The 21,341-nt window shown below is 37.5% G+C and overlaps 1 protein-coding gene across 7 annotated transcripts in view; it reads left to right on the top strand.

Moving 5' to 3' along the window:
- LOC128875840 (uncharacterized) overlaps positions 1 to 16,947 on the top strand; it is a 124,808-nt gene extending 107,861 nt beyond the window's left edge. For 6 of the 7 annotated variants that reach the window (XM_054121762.1, XM_054121761.1, XM_054121767.1 and 3 more), the window contains one exon: positions 676 to 16,947. In XM_054121762.1, the coding sequence (XP_053977737.1) occupies positions 676 to 877 (202 nt within the window). In that variant the 3' untranslated portion in view covers positions 878 to 16,947. The remainder of the gene's footprint in view (positions 1 to 675) is intronic. The other variant, XM_054121766.1, reaches the window with a different exon arrangement.
- The last annotated feature ends 4,394 nt before the right edge of the window (positions 16,948 to 21,341 follow it).

Here is a 21,341-nt window from a genome sequence, read left to right as displayed (position 1 = left end):
GAATTTGATGAGGGTGGAAGTGATGGTGGCAGGTAGAAATGGTGACACGGAGTTGGACACTCAGATATAATTTAACTTCTTGGCCTGCGAAGAACCTAATGATTCTTGCAGGCCTTCGATCATCTGGTCACCAAATGAAGGTATAAGTATATGGTTGTGCAGAAAGTTTGTTCCAACTTTTAAGAAAAATTCAAAGGCACATTTAAATTTTGATTTATATTTATTGACTTACAATAGGTATATACAATCTTGTGCCACAACCTTTCCACCTTTTAAGGGATCTATACATGTTATTTGTTTTCAACCATTCCAATATATTCAGACCTGTACTACCTACCAAAAATCGGCATGAACTTTCCAGACAACCTGATACTGATAAAACTTTTATCACTGAAAATGTCTTCAATTCAACTTCAAATAATAAAAATACAGAGACAGTGTAAAATGATATATGGATGAAAACAATATCAGATTAGTGTGGTTCTTTACTGTGATAGCTGAGAGCAGACATAGGACCGGAACGGTAAAAAAGCTTCGGTGGTTGAGAGTAAACATACGACCGCAAAGGGTTAAATTGGACAAAATTGGAATATGCCCATATTGGGACCATGTCGAGAACATTTATAAAGGATTACACGCAAGTAGAGTAATTACCATGAAATGTTTTCGTTGCAGAATATCGGCTCTGGCGAATGCGGAGGACCTGGTGAACGTAGGTAGCCCTCTCAGGGAGGCGTCTCCGAGACCGGAAGTTCGGGTGGTCGCGCCCTTGCATCGACCACCGTCCGCCCTTGCAGCTAACGCCAACAACGTCGCGAACGGTTCGGCGAATCGCAAATCGGTCAGCATACTGCTTCCCGAGCACACGAGTGGATGACCCCAACAGCAACACGGCTTTGTGCATCGCTGCGACAAGGAACCACCATCTATTTAGGAACCCGCGAGAAACGAGACGACGAAGGAGAAAGCGAAAGGATGGGCAAAGATCGATTGCACGACGAAAATAGCGTCGGGTCCGCGAAACCCGGATGAAACCCTCGTCGGGCAATCGCTCCTCGAGTTTCAACGCGACAACTCGGTTCACGGCATCGCGACATTTCTAGCGAACGGTAGCGCACGAGATAATCGCGCGATTACAATTGCTACTCGTTCTTGAAGTCAACTCTTCGTCGCCGAAACCCATGGAATTTCCTGAAAACCCAGACAGCTCTCCGAGTCGATTCACGCTATGGGGAAACGTTCGATCATCGATTTTGCTTCGCCGACTCTATGGAGAGTAGAGACGAGAAGGGCAAACTCAGCTTAAGGAGTATTTTAATCTAGAGCGTCAATTTTTAGTTCTTTTTGAGGGTTTTTCTTTTAATCTATAAGGAATTTTTATAAAGGGTTTTGCCCACATACAGTGGGTGTAGAAAGTATTCGTACACCGATCAATTTCCAAAAAGACTGTGTAAAATTGTAATTTATTAACTTAGTTTTTTTATAAACAATGACATTCTACATATTCTCGGAAAACTCTAGAATAGATAGATTACATAAAAAAAATAGCTATTTATGTAAGTTGCGAAATTAACAAGAAAAAAACAATTAATCGATAGAAATGTTGAAGTAATCAGTATTCGCACAACCGTTTAAAAGTACCTTACTAGAAATTTGATGTTTTCTAATTCGTACGGAGCAGTAAACTAATGTGTTTACGTTACAAACTCTACTGTGAATGGTTCGTCATAAGAATCCTACAAATACTTATTGCTTCTATACTTTTACCCACTTTTCGCATTTTTTTGTTAATTTCATAAATTGTATTAACTAGTAAATGTTGTTTGGACTATATCTATCTTAGAGACTTCCGAGAATATGTAAAATATCATTGATTAGAAAAAAAGAAGTTAAGAAACTACAATTTCACACAAAAGTTTTTTAGGAAATTGATCAGTGTACGAATACATTCTACACCCACTGTATTTATTCACATTTTAAGAACATACACATTTTTTTTAGGTAAAAATAATCGAAATTAAACGTAGTACAAGTGATCTTGTATTTATGTCTCCTGAAAAAAGCGTGTTAATGGTTGCCACGATTCCGGTTGTTCTGCTTATCTGAAATGAAAAAAATCAAGGAACATCTTCGTTAATATTGGCGTCGCTATGGCCAGAACCAGAATTATTACGAAATATTTTAGATTCGAAAAATGGCAGCACTTTAAAGTTTGAATATCGATTTTTTATATTTCTTTTGTCCTTAGTATATTAAAAAGAAATTTTTAATGATCAAATTTTGAAAACCGTGGTTCAGGCGATAAAGGTGCACGTGTTGAAAGTTCGCTCCAAAGAAGTCAGTCTGTCAACTAGAACTCGAGATATCATGGCAACCATTTCAAATAATATGGTTGTGAGGAAATTGCATTTAACCTCTTCACACCCTTGGCTACATACGTGGACGTTTAGTTTTTTATAATTATAATTACTGTCAATAATAAAAAGAACAACAATTTGATAATTACAAACAAAATCGTCTCTGAAGAGGTTAAAGTTTTTCATACTAAATACCTATACTTACGATTGCGATTACTAGCTTGTTGAAAACGAACGTTTTGCACATTTTACACATTACCAACGAAGAAATTATAATTAAAATTGCAAGCAAATTTAAAATTAAGTTAAATGAACTGGAGATGATAACGTTGTTGCGGACACTGTTCTCTTTAGACGTCCCTAACTTCGTTACTTTTCCGAATTCTACAAAATCCTTTGGCAGATCTATTTTTAAAGGTCTACACTTTGATAAAACGCAAACAAAATCGATATTTTGAATGTTTTAGACTAGAATACCGCCTTAAAACTGAAAAGTGTCCGCGTGTGAACATACAATATCGCTTTACGAAATGGCCAGGTGCTGTTTTCGCTCCATGTTCAGAATTAGCCGAATTAGATAATCTGAAATATCCCGAATGAAATACTATAGAGACCCTCTAATCAGAGTTACAAAATAACGTTGCTTGATTCTAATAGATCGCAGCCATTTTTCAGCTAACTATAATAAATTCAATCACACTTTGGTCACACTTCACAAGTGTTTACAGTACAAATGTAACCCGTATATTTGACGTTATATATTGATAAATAGTTGTAAAATGTTGCACCGTGCCTGAACGCGTTACAAAATAATGTCTCAGAGCAGATTCTTATATCGTATTACACTTCTTAACCATTCTTTTTAAATCATTTTTATCAAGAATGGTTTTTACGAATTATCTCTTTTTCACAACTTTTATCGAAAAATTGCTTGGAATAACAATAACTGCAAAATGCAGATGGATGTGGAACAAATATTTAGGAAGTGAAAGTAAAGAATATTTATTCGCCGAAAAAATTACCCGAACTTCAGCATACAAACATTGCAACGCTATTCTTTTCAAATTGAATTCCGCGGAATTAGCTGGAAAATTGCGGAAACAGACCTAACCTTGACGTTGTTTTGTGGCTCTGATTAAAGGATCTCTAGAATACTATGTCTCTCTAAGTACTATTGTCCTTCTTATTCTCTACTCTCCGTAACCAACTCACGATATTTCACGCGCGGAGCGGCGAAGCTGCAGCTGAGACAGGAACAATTCGTCGACCTGTAGTTGTGTTAGAACCTCGCTCGATCGCCCCGTTTCATCTCGCGGAACACTTTTATTCTGTCATTGCGTGCACGCCGCGGATCAAGAACAAACCAAAAGTACCTTACGCGCTGCGGACACGCGAGTCTCTTGTTGGAAATCTTGCCCGAAACGCCCGCGCAACGGCCAACGAAATCTTTTCCAATCAGTTAGTGTACTTTAACGACCTCGATAGATGAGGCTAGTATAAAGGGATAGTACCACGAGTGAGAGAAGCCTCAATACAATGATTCCCTTACAGTGCCGATCCCTAAGCTAAAACGAAATCCCGAACGAACTTGAAAGCGATGCCGCGCGTATGTTGGCGTGACTACTGCTAATGCAATCTGAAAACTTTTATATTTCGTGGGTGGATTAACGAGGTTTTGCGAATGAAAATTATACCAAACGCGATTCGGTCTCTCGTTTGGGAAGAACCTCGCGCATCCGGTCAAGGAAATCTTGTATTATTATTATAGTATATTCCCTCTTCAAGGCTTGAAATTCAAGCATGTTGAACGGCTAAAGTTGGAAAATACATTTTTATACTTCTATTTATTTACATCAGAATCGTTATAGAATTTCTTTATAGACGACATTCTTTGTAAAAATTGTATCGTCTTTTAAACATTTTCGTTGCTTTCTCCCCTTAGGATAAGACCTTAACGTGTGGACCGCTATGAAAATTCGCAAATTGGACGAGAAAACAAACATAAGTACTAAAACAAATATTAGATTATGTAGTTTCTAATTGTCTCGAACCATTACTTTAGCCTCGTAGAAATTTTCATGGGTCTGACAGTCATCGTAAAAGAGCCCCCGCAGGCTGCAGACTTTCTATCGGCCGATAGTTTGATCAGGTTCTGAACTCTTTGGCCTACAACCACGAGTGGGACTCGTGTTATGGAATTTGGTTCATAAACGATAAGCACGTGTCCGACTCGTGGTACTTCGTTCGGACTTCCTACCTTTCTGTTTAGTATGGCCCGAGGAATCGGGAAATTGTAGGTCAAGGAGTTAATCAACATGAAGATGTATGCAAGTGCGCATACTACAACGATTCGGTATCAGCCGATAAATAAGTTTGATGGGCTACACGGTTGCATTAAAACTAAACTATCGGCGAATTATCGGCCAATTGTTAATCATTATGGCGCCTTGTAGCCGCGCGCACACATGCCGATTGTTTTCTTGCCAACTCTCATTATGCGACCGCTCTTTTCAAGAGCCACCAACTAAAAAATTGTTTGAGAACAATCGGCCGACTGTAGACCACCTACGCACTCACCACCAACTCGACTATTTAGTTGGTCCAGTGTGCGCGCTAACAGGCCAACCCGACCAAACTATCGGCCGACAGAAAGTCTGCAGTCTGCGGGGCCTCTTAACGTTTAATAATAAGTATGGCTAATACTTCTGCAAATTAACAGCCTATATTTGCCGTCGAAACATAAAAAGCAACTAACAAAAATTGTATTCAAATCAGAAAAAAACTGCTAAACGTTTTAACGCAGTGATAACTTTACAACAATACGAAGGATAAAATTTGATGCAACTCGAAGGACATTGTACCGCCGCGGGCCATTTCGATTACGACGGTCGAAGAACTGTTCCAGACTACACGGGAAACTCGCGTTAGTCGTAGCGCCGGTCGGTTACTTTAGATTTATTTGTATGAAATATTATTATCGCGCTGAATTTTTCCATATACCTTTATTTAGTCGTTACGCGTAAACGTAATGTAATCGAGCAAGTATGGCACACTTTTGTAGAAAATTTCCTTATCTTTATTGTTGGTGATAAGTATCTCCGATAAATTTACGAAAAATTGATTTTTTACACTCGTCGAGGGGCTGTGATATAAAAGTATACACAAAACGTCAGCTTAATAACAAATATTTTCACAGCGTCCTGTGAATTTCAATCTAAAGTGACCGGTCTGTGAGAATAGTTAGTGAAAACTCGCGCGATTGAATTCCGTGTAAACTAAGAAATAGGATCCTGCCATGCGAGAGAGCGAACTAAACAGCTCGTGGCCTCTTGGTTTCTTGCAAACGTGCGCTGATAAAAGATACATTTCTTTGCGAGTCGCGTCACCGTCGACTTCGTAGCTGTCGCCACAGGGATCCGAACCGATCGATCCAAGTTAAACGAACAGGCTATGAATTCGTATTGGTTTGACGCATTGTGTCATTGGCAGAGCGCGTAGAGTCTAGGGCTATGCGGACGTGTAATTTATAATACGCAAAGGCTCGCGAATCGACCTGATACGAACGTAGGTATTCGTTTTGTTCGACTTCGATGTTAATTAATGCTCGAAACCATTGCGCGATGGTTGACACTAACCGAGGCTCTCGGATGTAAGTCGAGTCTTTTAGATAAGACAGTTTCATCGGAAGTGCAACTCACTTCTTCAGGGACATGTCGATATAGATGCACTGACTTGTCATTTCTGGCAACTATGTGTCATTTGATCCCTGAATCTATCCACGATCTTATCCAAAGGTCTCCGTTAGTATCAACCATGAAGATACAGAGCTCTGAAATCCTTGAATATCTTATTCGCTATGTGATGTTTTGCAACGAATGCTTCGAATATCTTTCGCTTTCCTTATCCGTGGCGGTAATTCTAATCGAGCAAGAGGAAAATGTTTTCTCGACGACCGTCGCGCGCGTACCACTTTCTTTAAACGGAAACGACTGTGAATAAGAAGCGTCAATTTACCATCGTACATTCGGGAAACAGTACTATTTGGCGTACAGTGGTCATCGTTGGTAAACCTTTACCATCTCGCGAGAATCGATACGATTCGAATCAATGTACGGTACATTCGCTGACAATCCATCTACCAGACAAGCATTGAAACAAATTCATTTATCGTATATTCGTCGAGCTTTTGGCAGACATTCGAACAGATTTCTCCTCCGTGTCGGTCCGAGGGATTTCGAAAAAGACCACCGCCGAATTATCGCATCGCGAGGCGACGGATAACACACTCCTGAATGCATACAACATTCCATAACAGAATCTTAGATACGACAATCAATGTACTCCGAGGAATCGTTCGAACGAGTCGTTGCGTTATTCGTCGCGAACAGAACGTTGGCCCCGAAACGGTAGCGCGTTACGTACATTCTCTCCAACTGTAAACAGATGCGCGGAAACTTTGAGAAATGAGAAAATCCGAAAATGAGAAAAAAAAAAGAGAAAAAAAACAGAACCACGGAAACATCGACCGAATTTGATTACCGCATACATTTATAAATCTCATTCCATTGTTACTACTTTAAATTATCGATGCGTAAGATCGAACTTTACAAGGGCGCATCCGTAATTTTCGTAGAGTAGCCTAATCGTGCGACGACGAAAGATGAATTTCGTACGTGGAAATCGGTACAATAATATTCTAACCTGTAAGAATAGATCAATTACGCGAACACGATTACGGAGATTCGTACGAAACTCATTCTTAGGAAATAAAGTGGGTCGAAAGAGTATCTGCACGCTTAGTTTTTTTGAAGGTAACTGTAAAGTGACGCGTTAATATGACGAACATCTTTCACTACTTCTTGCTACGCAGAAATAATATGCCAACTAAAAAACGTTAGGAGTTTACCGTTCAAAGAAGAGAAAACAAAAATTTTGTAGTCAAGACAGGTACTTGGTTTGTACTTGCACGGTTACGGTAGACGTGATAAATTTATATTTCTTCACGGTACTGATTGCAAAATATATTTTCAATATTCTGTATGCATTTCTTTAGCCTCGAGAATCGTTCCTATAGGTTCAAATGGTTCACACAGTACTATATATATCTGTAGGGCTATATTTTGTGTATAATTGCAATCGTGTATGTGCATTCGATAGTTGCGTTATTTTTTTATAATGGAAATGCATATTTTTGTCCATAGATCGAATCCTTTCAGCATTCTACGTAAAAAAGGTTTTAAGGCAAAGTGGTAAAAGAATGATTAGTTCGCGAGGTATTTTAAAAAATAGTCTGTAATGAAAAAGATGCTCAGAGGATATAATCAATTTTTGTTTCGTATCTTCAAGCATGTATCTTTTTACTGCAGAAAAAAATTCGTAAACAAGTGCCTTTTTCAACGTTTCAACTACCCCTCATACCTTAAGATAAAATGAAATGAATTTAATTCACAAAATGTATACAATTTGTTTATAGATAACTTTACATATAGAACACAAAGTAAATAAGAAACAATATTGTTCGATCCATCAACTTTTTAACAAAAAATTAACGAAATGCTAAAAGCTTCATTTCTACGTTTCTAAATCTTTTCGACTCGTTCAAACATCTACTGTTTGCATTTGCTCTATATAATTTCTAGTAGCGCATTTCTGTTTTTTTTTTCTTTTCTATATTGAAAATGATAGATTTTGCAGCACTATATTTGTGTGTTAAAGTTTTGGATATTTCCCGTGTTAAGGTTTCTTAATTATATCACATTTTTCTCTAATCATTCTTAATTCCTTTTAGAAATTACATTTTGTTTAATCTGTGATATCTAAACAAAACACATTTAATGAAGGACCCAGTGCACTATTCGACAGTATATTTTCCAAAATTCTGTCGACTTTGGTAAATATACTTTAACATAACCCAACCGTTTGTGTTTATTCTTAGTATTAACGAATGCTTCCGGCGAGCCGTTCTAACGTACCAATGTGCTACACCTTTTACAGACAGTTATCTCGTAAGAACTGGGCGTGCAGTTTTGACCGACGTTTGGAAAAAAAAAAGGAAAATGGCGAACAGCGAAAAAACATGCTCAGAAACTCTATGCAAGGGTTGCTCCGATAGCAAATATCACGACGGATACAGACTTATTGTTAGAATCGAAAGAAGGTATTTGACGAAGGAAAACAAAACGATTTTGTTCCTTTCCGTTAATCGTTTTAGGCGAATTGACGAATTCCACGGTCTGATTAGATCTAGCCACGATCTTTGCCCACGATAATTGATAATACGTGTTAGTGAAATTAATCGAGAAATAAAGACTACTAGGATTCATTGCGAAACGATTCGATGGTGCTCCACGAAACAGTGCTCGGTGGAAATATCGAAGAGGACTCGTTCAACGACGAGCTTCAATCGCAGATTATCGTGGGCGGTAATTACACATAGTCATTAAGATATTAGACTTAAGGTAACGTATTATGCTCAGAATTCACTGCCTGCTCGGTGACCGTGACAACGTAACAGCTTTCACCCACCCCCATCGAATCCTATCGATTTATCCCTCTCCGTCGGCGTCGTGCAAGAAATTCTTAGTAGGTTTACGGATCGTCGATAAAGACCTGTTGTTTACTTGTACTCGAACTACCCATCGCTACTAAGTTTGAATGGCATTCGAGCAGGCACGCGAGATTTTAAATAAGACTCTAGTCCTGTAAATACGTAGCTAGACGAAACGTCGAACGAGGAAACGATCGTCAGAACCGTTTACCTGAGATTGACTTTTGGTACTGAAGTAAAACGTTTGCGGTTCGTGATCGATCCTATCGTTGCTTTTTTTTCATATTAATCAAGGAGAAAGAAAATGGCTACGAAAGGCTAACTATTTCGATAAAATGTTAATTAAATGTATTCAACGATTATTAACTCAGTATCCTTTGTTGCATGAAGAACTAACGAAGTTGCGTTCTGTCTAATCACAATTAGGAATATACTTCCGTCGTTCGAATCCGTTGTGTCGAAGAATCAAAATTTTTGATTTTTATAACGAACGAAAATATGGTAATTAATGATTAATGTGGACATTGTTTTCGAAAGTAGGAGACGCCTTGCAATTCAAAAAGGATATCTATATCTAACAATCTATCTTCTCGTCAACTATACACGATAACATAACTTTATTTACATTTCTATCATTTTTGCGATTCGGAGACATTTTTCAATAATACCGGTGGTTGGAAAAATTAGCGATAATATTTCATCGATTACAGTTAGATACAATGTTTACATTAGACTATTTTTAATTAAATTTTACCAAAATTCCCAAAATATTTTTCGAGAGAAACAGTTTTTAACCGACTTCGAAAAGGAGGAGGTTACTCAATTCGACATGTATACTTTTTTTACAAATATTATTTTGTTAAAAAATTATAATTGATAAATAACCACTTTTCTTCAACGTATCTAAAGGATCTTACGTACTACTAGGTACATCACTTGCGATACATAGCGTATGAACAAATTTTACTTACTTACCAATACGAACGTTTTGCGAATAATTTATTTCACAAGTTTCTTTTGTCTATATTCAATCATTATTAAAATCGTTTATTGGGTGAATTTTTAATTAATTAAAGTAAACGTATCAGTTTATAATCTTCATCTTCAAACCGCGCAGTAAGAATTTACTTTTTCACAAAGGCGCCTTCTAGACAGTTTTGAAAGCCATTGCTCCAAACAAATACTTAAGTGTCGAAAATGATTTAACACGTCAAACCCGTTTAACTTTCCATTTAGGCGATGCCGAACTCTGTGGACCGATATTATCATTTAAAGACATTATATTTATAATTTTAGTTTACTTTGTATTTTAACGTTCATTAGAGTTTTGCGATTTTTGCGTGCCTCTTCTTAACGATATATATATCAGTAACGCGTTATTTCTCCATTCGTGGTCTAGATACCTACATGACCAAGCTCCTCTTTGCCACTTAAATGGAAAGTATAACAAATTCTGTACCGCGTGCGACGTGTTAAAGATTCGATTCGATCTGTCTCGGTAACAACTGTGTTTGAGGTAGTTGTTTCGAGACAGTCACGTTCAAAAATATAATTGGAAACTTTCGTAGAAGTATAGTCCTACTGCTCTTCCACATGTCCAGAATAAGTCAATATATATGCCTAGACATACATTCGTAATACTCGAGAAATGATTGCGATAATAACGCTGACTGTTACCGCGCAACTTCTCTACGTTCTGTTTCAGATTTTAATGAATTATACTTCACTAACGGCGCGGTCAATACTTGTTATCTTTTGTTTTTAATGGTTTATAATATCGATTTTTATAACATATCATATTTTCAGCAAGTTCCTACATTGCATTTTGATTTAAATTGAAAACATTCACATGAAAATCTGTATGTTCCATAAGACGCTGTGGTAAAATTACAAAATTTTGGTATCGTTTTTCATAATAAAACTGGGATGATGGTCAATTTAATTCGAAGTGGGCTCATATGATTTATATTTAATCGAAGAACAATCAAGCGAAGTTTTGTGAAAATCCTCCGTTAAATACATCCACGGAACAACTAATTTAATGAAACTTCATACTTGTGCGTAATTTCACCGAACAGCTGGAACGCAATTCGCCAAATCGTACGAGGCAAACACGTAACTGCATTTAATCTCCCATATAAACGCGTGCGTCGAACCATTACGGTCACGCGAACCGTGTAAAATCGAATCCCTTACCGCAAACGTGTTGCTGCAGAGAACGCTGAATTCTGATATATCCGACAATATATTTACATTAATCGTAACGGTCTAGTATACATACTCGTGTGTAGCACACTCTGCGGCGATTTTATTCACGCACCCGTAGAAATCATGCTGTAAGAAAGAACGAATATGCAACGCAACCGGAAGAAAAACACGATTCAACGTTCGGAAGCGTTCGGTCGAGGGAATGATATCAGAAATCGACCTAAATGCTCTATGGTTTACGTTATATTCGCGATGAACGCGAAGGAATACGAGGCTCGTCGTCCAGCGAGCAGTATGCGCGAGAAACCGTGTGCCAAAAGACGCCTCGATTATTTCTTTAGACGTTCGTCACACAGTTATGTGCTTGACATAACAAGGAATAAGAAACTCGTTTAATCGGCACTCTCCAATTTTTGTAGAACTTGGCACATGCAGTACTATCGACCTTATTAACACTTAAGGGTACATTTCACTGTGAACGCACAAAAAAAAACATATTTTCAATCATTTTTTTTCTCAGGAACTATTGCATAAAATCGAATGAATGTTTTTCCCCCTTAAAGGTATGATTAAGGAAAGTAAATAAACAAATTTGTTTTTGGTAAAAAATATTTCGTCATTTATTTACAAAATAATATATGTGTGTGTGCAAAAAAAAAGTTATCCACTGGCGCAGGTGATTTTGGCTCTCTTGGTAATCTGAAACAGAAAATCGAAAAAGTTCATTAAACTATGTCGTCAAACCTATGGTCGGAACTTCCACTTATTTATTTCATCGGAAATAAACAAAGTGGCAGCGTTTCTTGTGAAAGAGAGGAAAAAAAACACCTTTCTTGTACCGTAAATCAGGTGCAATTGTAAGTAATACCAAAATATCAACTACTTTGAGGTTCCGACGGTAGGTGTGACGACATACAGTGGGTGTAGAAAGTATTCGTACACCGATCAATTTCCAAAAAAAAAACTGTGTAAAATTGTAATTTATTAACTTATTTTTTATAAACAATGTCATTCTACATATTCTCGGAAATCTCTACAATAGATAGATTACAAAAAACAAGAATGGCTATTTATGTAAGGTGCGAAATTAACAAGAAAAAAATAATTCATCGATGGAAATGTTGAAGCAATAAGTATTCGGACAACTGTTTAAAAGTACTTTATTGGACATTTGATGTTTTCTAATTCGTATGGAGCAATAAACTAATGTGTTTACTTTACAAACTTTACTGTAAATGGTTCGTCATAAGAATCGTACAAATCGTACTTATTGCTTCTATATTTTTACCCACTTTTCGCATCTTTTTGTTAATTTCACAAATTATATTAACTAGTAAATGTTGTTTGGACTATACCTACCTTAGAGACTTCCGAGAATATATAAAATATCATTGATTACAAAAAAAGAAGTTAAGAAACTACAATTTCACAGAAAAGTTTTTTGGGAAATTTATCGGTGTACGAATACATTCTACATCCACTGTAGTTTAATAAACTTTTTCGATTTTCTGTTTCAGATTACCAGGAGAGCCAAAATCACCTGCGCCAGCGGATAACTTTTTTTTTTGCACACGTGCATATTATTTTGTAAATAATGACGAAATATTTTTTACCAAAAAAAATTTTTTATTTACTTTACTTAATCACCTTTAAGGAGAAAAAACATTCATTCAATTTTATGCAATAGTTCCTGAGAAAAAAATGATTGGAAATATGCTTTTTTTTTGTGCGTTCACAGTGAAATGTCCCCTTAACGGACGGGTCGAATCTGCTCTGTCTTTCTCGGTTTTCGAGCACTTTGTAGGAGAATAAATAAACATTCATGTATGGTACGTAAATTTACGTGACCTGTTCGTTAAGTGTTAAGAGGGCATATCACAGTAACAGCTTGAAAATAGACACGCTTTTAAGAATTTTTTTCGAATAAGTAATGCAAGTAAAGTCAACTAGAGTTACTTGCAGCACTTTTTCACTTTAAAGTTGTACTGTATGAAATTTGAGATATTTGAGTGAGAAATGAATACATGGATATTTTAGTCTTAAATTTATGAATAGAAATACTCAAGAATGACAAATTTATTTGTTACTGTTTTGTTCTGGGGAGAATTTTAAAAGATCCTTTTGCAGAGTGTTTTTGAATAAAGTAAAGATTCTAATAATACAATTTTGTTTCAATCGTTTTTTAAACAGATTAAATCAGAACACCCCCTTAACGTATTGAACACGAATTTTTTGTATTGGACATGTAGGTTCAAAGGTTGAAACTACTTTCAAAATTATTCATAAAGCCTCCATTATACATTATCTCTCAATTTACATGAAAAATAAATTCTACGAAATACCGTGTAAATCGAAACAACGCGTATTATTTACACAGTTATTTAATTCAATTTATTTATTTCAGTATAAAATAAAAATAAAACACAAATGAAAAATAAGAAAGACACCAATCCATTCGTGGAATAAAAAATACATAAAGCTATATTTGAAAGGGTTTTCCAAAACAAGCTTTAGAATTTTGTTCTTCGATAAAACACAAATGATGTCGCAAATCAAAGATCTTCGTGGTAGGTATTGAAAGATTCCAACAAATAGAATTCGAACAATCCTAACTAATCCTTACTAATAATTTTATATCTGCACGAAAAAACTCCTAACTAAACTCGCTCAGAATTAACTAAATGTAACGCATACATTTTGCATACATTTTTTTATACTTCGCGAATTATTTTCACCTTTCCGATATGAACATCAGCAGATCAAACAAATATTGAGTATTCATGTTCCAAGTATCGTTCAACTCGGAGATTGTCGATTGAACGACGTTTCTTGTAAGAGGGGAGAGAACGTCTTACTGTTAATTATTTAAGAGTGATTCCTCGTCGAAAATGCCACACATCGGAAGCTCAAAAATAACGTTGTTATTTTTAAGGATAGGCGGTAACGAAATGAAGAAAATCACCTTATTCCTGTGAAACCGTCTAAACGTCCTCGTATCGGTTACAAACGGACCGAATTAATAAGGATCGCAGACGTAACGATTTTTAATTTACGAGTTACAACGAACAGAGACACTAGCGCTGCCAGATGAAAAATGAGTTCCTCGAACGCCGGTGCTGCGCGAGGAAGATGCGCAGAAAACTACAGCGTATCGCATTCGCTGGTGACGCTACTGCCTCTCAAAAAATCTCGAATCCCATGGAAATGAACGACACGGGCTTCATAGACACAGATTGCGTCGACTAGAATTCACCAACACTAATTTTCACCGATATTGACTGTGGTATAGCATCTGATCAAATTTTACCCGGACTGGTCCATTATAAATCGTTCGCGTAAACTGAATCCGTAAAATATCTTTTTTCTAGTTTGGTATAACCTTCTTTGACATTCGTGTGAAGAGCGCGCGGGATACGTCCATTTTTGTGAGTTTGGCAGTCATTTGTGTACGACGCGAAAAGTTTGTCTGGGGATTTTTGCTATGGAAAAAAGAAATGAAACAACGAGTTTGCTTGAAATGTTGTGTTTCCAATGGAATTACGGCTACGCAGTCTTTGAAAATGTTACAGAAGTGTTATGGGGGGAGTCTACCCTATCGAGAACTCAAGTATTTCAATGGCATAAAGCATTCAGTGAGGGTCATGAAGTCGTAGAAAACTTGCCTAATGCGACTCGTTCATCCACGTCTGTTAATGACGATAATATTGAAAAAGTGAAGGAAATCGTACTTGGAAATCGTCGAGTTGGCATTAGAGAAATAGCAGAGGCTCTCAACATTTCTTATGCATCGACTCAACTCATTGTGGTTGATGTTTTGGGTATGAAGCGCGTTGCCGCCAGACTCGTACCGAAAGATCTGAATTTTCTAGCATTCTAGCCTGATTGTGACTAAATTTTTAGCCAAACACGAAACAAAAGTCATTGCTCAGCCACCGTAGTTGCCAGATTTAGCTCCCTGTGACTTTTTTCTGTTTTCGAAACTCAAATATCCGCTTCGGGGAACACGGCATGAGTCGATTGAGGCCATAAAAAGAAATTCGCTGAAGGAATTAAAGGCCATCCCGGTCGGGGCCTATAAGAAGTGTATGGAAAATTGGATTAACCGTTGGCATGCTTGTATTGACTCAAAAGGAGCCTATTTTGAAGGCGATAATAAAGATTTGTATTAAAATATTGGGTTGTCTGGAAAGTCCATGCCGATTTTTAGTAGACGGTGCAGGTCTGAATATATCGGAATGGTTGAAAACAAATAACATGTGGACATCCCTTAAAAGGTGGAAAAATTGTGGAACAAAATAGTACATATATAATTCAATAAATATATATCGAAATTCAAACGTGTCTTTGAATGTTTCTTAAAAATTTGCACGAACTTTCTGGACAACCCAATACATAAAAATGTTGTTTTTTTTAACTAGTCCGCGTCAAATTCGATCAGATGGTACATCCTCTACGTGAACAATGACATACATTATAGTCGATAGACCTGTAAATTAAACGCTCTTCATAATTAAACGCAGTGCATGTATATCACGGTCAATATCAGTGTCAGTGAATTCTGCGTCGATCATTTCCACGGTACCCAAGAATGTCACGAACTTAAACGTATGTACAAATTACAGTGCGAGAAACTATTACGTCTGTGGTCCCTATACAGACGCGAAGCGAACACTATTTCTTCTATTACCCAAGTAAAACGAACATCCTCGACGCATCGTACGCTCAAGCGCTCGAAAAAGCCTACCGAATCGATCCATTCCTTTGATCAGGAGTCGATAAAGGATGGCGTACATTTCGTGGATCGAAATCGCGACGGTGTAACGTCTCTGTCGAATGGATTTCCTTTCGCATGGTGCACGAATACCGATTGCGTTTCTCCTTCTTTCGTTTCTAGAAAATGACTAATTGTGATAGAACACGTAGGAACGTAAGGCGAGTTATAGGAATTAACGATTTAAGCGACTAAACTATCACTTAAGGATGCGAGCACGAGAATACACTTATATCGGCCAAACCCGTGGCGATCCAACGGATAATCGACGTAAGGTATTAGGTTGTCCCGAAAGTTTCTTTCGCGAGTTGCACTCAATTATTTTCTGTGGCAGTGTTTATATAAATAGACAATCTAATTTCTTAGACATTGATACTGTAACAGTAATGGAGCGGAATGAATTGTACACAATTTTGTAATGTAACATAAGACATAAAATATTGTGTATGAATCAATTATTAATAAAACGAAAGAAACTTATGGAACAACCTAATAGAGGCACGGAAGATAACATTGTGTCGCAGTCGACAGTCTTCTGCGCACATACCTTGCGCACAAGCGCCATTCGGACGATTCGCTTCTCCGCTGGTGCCGCTAGCTCTTCAATGCTCGATACGAACACGCATTTCGAGATTCTCGTAGCTCCGATTATTAGGCCGAAAGAGATTCACCGATTCGAGCAATCGCATTCATCGTTTAACTAATAACACGCATTTCATCTGAACATCGGTTTTATAGCTGACGATGAAAAAGGCTCATTAAATGACAGAGTGGAGCTACGTATACATACAATATATGTATTCATATAAATATAAATATAAATATATATATATATATATATATGCTAGTTGTATTATCATACTTTATACATATATAACGCAAGTGGAAATCGTCCCTGTTTTTCGCGTGCGTCATGTGAGATATATATATATACATATGTGTATGAATGTATGTGTGTGTGTGTATGTACTTCTTCGTCTCTCTACACATTTGTTTTGTTAAGCGCAGCGGTAAAATTTCATTCTTAAATACAGACAAATAAAATTAGCAAAACGATTTAAAAAGATGTACCATAATTGGGTAGCTGAAGAATTTTGTTACCGGTGTATCAAACGTTTTTTTGCACCGACAAACTCTCATCCATTTAAACAAATTTAGGAGACTCCTTTTTCCCCCTAACAGGCACTCCAAAAGAATTCGTTGCGCACTTAAAGATTAGCCCCCACGCACCATTTAACTGTAGGAAAAATGAAATCTTTGTTAATCGTTTTTGTTAATTTCCGAATAGACAGCTCGTGAAACTTGTACGGGACACTCTGTACAGTTTTCGATTCGGTGTAACGTACGTGACGGGGGAGAGAGTAGAAAATTAGAAAAAACATACGTGGCTTCTAAACCAGTCTACATAAAATTTCGTTGGAAAGCTTTCGAGCAAAAGAGATACGCATATCTTGATTCTTGATTGCAGTTGTAATTCACGTGGCTGACAGGGATTCGAACCCTAACCCGTACCGGGTTCGGGTACTTCGTATTATAGAATAACCCATCTAACCAGATAACACAAGACATCTGTAACCCGAGTAACCCGGTTATATAATACAATTATAATAATACAGTAAAAACCATAGTTATTACCATGTTTCTAAACGGTAGTCAATTTTATTTCAATATTGTCTGTTTTCTACTCTACTGTCCATCCGCGAGAAGAAGGTCATGCAAATGCTTACATTTACTCGTATTTACTACACGTTTATGTACTGTATTTATGTAGCAGGGGACGTAAACACTTGGCCAGCCTTCTTCTTGCGGACGAATAGTACATGTATTGGCATAAACAGTCACTTGAAGAAATCCCTATTTTGACCGGACATGTTATGAGTTTTGTGGGAACCCGAACGTTAGCAACTGTGACAACCGGGCGAATAGATAAACATTCGTCAGTCTTGCCTTAGAACGTGTAGTGAATGTATGTGTCCTACATTCGTTATATATTCGTACATTTTAAACAATCTAGTTTCATTTGATTTGAATATTGCCTGTAAGTTCAGATATCTTTGACTTGTCTGGATGTCTAGGATGTCTTCTGCTACTAGTAACCCACTCCGAGCAGGTTAACCCGCGCTTCCTACAATTCAAAGACCGTTCCTTCGCGGTTAGTATGGGTTACAGTAACCTTCCCTTCATTAACCGGATTTGGGTTAGGGTTCAGCAGCGGTTCGAATCCCTGGTGGCTGAGAAGAGTACTTGGACTAGAACGCCAAGTTTACCTGTGCCTGGAAGGAGTACTTGGACCGTTAAGGGTTAAATTAACGCTACAGAGCATCGCGATGGCCGTTACGCAATCATTAATTACGCAATATTCTCGTTATGTATTCACGGTTCTTTTTATGCTAAGTAGTTCAATATCGATGTATCGAATACGGCCTATTTTTCGGTAGCATGTAGCTAAGAAATTAACTTATAGCGATGGGATGCTTTGCAGATTGTGAGTTTTGCTAGTAAATTGACTTATCTCGGCGGAAATTACTCCACTAACAATGAGTCTTTGTTTCCTAAAACGATCGTGCAGAACATGTTCAGAAACTTGTGTTGAGATTTTCGAAGAATTATCGTTCGAACAATATACCTAGCTTATCGTTGCGTCTGTTTATTATTATCATAGGTGATATTAACTAAAGTTGTATACTTTGACTGAGATAATTCTTAATTTCGTCAGTTTTGCAGCTGGCTCCTTTAGAAGTTAAGTGACACACTGATAAATCTACCTAAGCTGTTTAATCACGCCTAGCAGTCTAATCTAGCCCACATGTCTAAGACAAACCTAACCCACCTGTCCTGTACGTAGTCACATAGACACGAATAATGGTTTAAGGTAGTTGTGTCGAGATAGTCACGTTCAAAAGTGTAGCTTATCGAATTTAAGGGAAAAACCACATTAGGAGGCTAAATATTAAGTTAGCCAAAAAGTTCATCCGCTTTGTGGTGACAGTTGTATCTCTACAATCCGGATGGTTACTACAGATGGAAAAAGATCATGGAACAAAATGAATAATATGTCATAGAGTAAATATATTTCTTTATCTAAGGTAAATCAATTTTTATTTGTGCGTTAAAATCCGAACGAAGTTTTTGGTTCAACTAATATTAAGTGTACTTCGTGATTTTTTTTTTTACAAGAGGAATTAAAAAAGTCTATTAATAAACTTTAGGTAGATAAGGTGTTAAAAGAGCCAAACGCACGTCAATATCAGTGTGACATTTGACCCCGCGCAAGCTAACTGCAATGCTGGCTTAGATCCGGTGGCCTAGTTTAATATCAGCTATGGAGAACCGGACCGTGAAAACCTCGAATATCATATTCGTTTATTGTTGTCGTTAATAATCATTACCAATTAATTACTATCCTTGCTCCTGCTTTGATTATCGTTATTCACCGTTACGATCACCGCCATCGCTGCGATCAACTTAAAAAATGGAAAGAAAATAGAGTGCTCTATACTCGTTGTCGATAAATTATCCGCATATGCATGTATCAATAATTATCGCTATACGCAGTTAAAGCTTCAATGTAGAAAAAGGCAAAAGAACAAATATTATTCTCCTCTCCTCACCCATTCGATTGAAGACACGTCGTTCGAATCAGTGCCGCTCCGTGAGTCTTTGTGCAAAGATTTCAGCGTCTCCGTAAAATAGAATTTGTAAATTAAAGTGGAATTAAGTTGAAATAATCTTCGCTAGAAATAGAGAAACTACAAAAGGCATCTAAAAATAAAATAATCACAATGACAGTTTCGATGTCAATATGTACGACATCGATTCTGTCATTTATTACATAATTATTCTCCTAGCTTTAAGCGTCAAAAAATTGATAATTAGGTCTTTTATATCTAGGGTAACTATGATATCGTTTTTTATCGAAATGGTGGTCCTCTGAACAAGGCGCCTTTGCGCACCCAGCCGCACGTGGCGGCACTGGTTTCAACCCGCGAACAGAGTTGGTAAATATAGTAGTCTTGCTCTCTTTCGCGGGAAATCAACTATGTGTGAATTCTTCTTGAGAAGTTTTCACGAATGCTAATCCGTCGATGACTCGTCGACTTTCGTGTTCGTGTCCGATGGACGAGATCGGCGACGTTTCCCACAAACTCTCTGCGTATGTGTACTCTAGTTTCGTTTCCAAATATAAACGTCGATACGAGTCCACGAGGGAACGAAAGAGCGTAGCGTAAAGAAAATTATACTCGATCCTTGTGAGACTCATTAATTACGCATAGCGAACGTGTACGCGCACCGATGTTAACAAGAAAGAACAATGAGAATGATTGATTGATGAAGCATATTGTATTCAACCCCGACACACTTATTTATTTGTACATTATTTTAACGAATAAACATGCATCTTTTGCATCCTTAACCCAAGCGTCTACTTTTTTCAAGCTTTTACTGCGATGTACTCCCCGAAGGTGGTTCTTTCCCAACTGTACTAGTTAAAACAAAATTCAAATACAGACAGTATTAATAACAATATATTTTCTATAATAAAATTTTTAACTTATTATTTGATCGTGATTTTTAATACAAAAAAAAAGTTGTAATTGATACAATTACAGTTGCAATTAGTTTTTCAAGTATTATTTTATCCAACGAATTAGTTGTGAAATCGTGCACGCGGCAACTTCGAGATGACAACCGAACTGACAAAAGAGGTACTATCTAGTAGTTGCCGCATAAAAGAAGCACCTCTGTGCCTACGAGGTGGCAACCGAACCGACAAACCGGCTAGCATAAGTTGCCGCATGGAAGGGGTACCTCTGCGCCTATGAGATGACAACCATAGCAACAAGCTGTCGAGTATCGGTTGCCGCATGAAAGGGGCAGCTCTGCGCCTACGAGACAGCAACCGAACCGGCAAACCTGCTGTATCGATTGCTGCACACCAGGGGCACCTCTGCGCCAACGATGTAGCAACGATGTAGCAACGATGTAGCAACCAGGCCTACAAACAGGCTAACTGCGGTTGATATCTGGCAGGAGCATACTCGCGTCTACTTGATGACAACACTTCGTTCACTTATCGTTCTGGCCCCTTCGATCACCGGTGACTGACACTAACTTCTCGTTCACATTTGGACACCTCCTAACATCTCGTCACAACTCCTAATATCTTCTAACATCATCTAACATTTAACACTTCCTGTCATCTCTTGACACCTCCTAACACCTTCCAACTACTTCCTGATCTCTCCTGACAACATTGCTCCGCTCAAACTTCAACAAGGTTGCAGCGCCCAAGAGTACAACAAAGTTGCAACTCAGACGTTCGGAAAATAGTGACAAAATCGGGACAATCGCCACCGTTCCAAACTTCTGCGATGCAACTCTGTTGAAGTTTTGGGCTGGGCAAGGTTCAACAATGTTGCAAAGCTTTCTCTCAAAATTTCAACAAAGTTGCAGCGCT

This window comes from Hylaeus volcanicus, chromosome 4 (genome assembly GCF_026283585.1).
Source record: "Hylaeus volcanicus isolate JK05 chromosome 4, UHH_iyHylVolc1.0_haploid, whole genome shotgun sequence".
In the NCBI taxonomy this organism is placed as follows: domain Eukaryota; kingdom Metazoa; phylum Arthropoda; class Insecta; order Hymenoptera; family Colletidae; genus Hylaeus; species Hylaeus volcanicus.
This window is presented reverse-complemented; position numbering and strand designations above follow the sequence as displayed.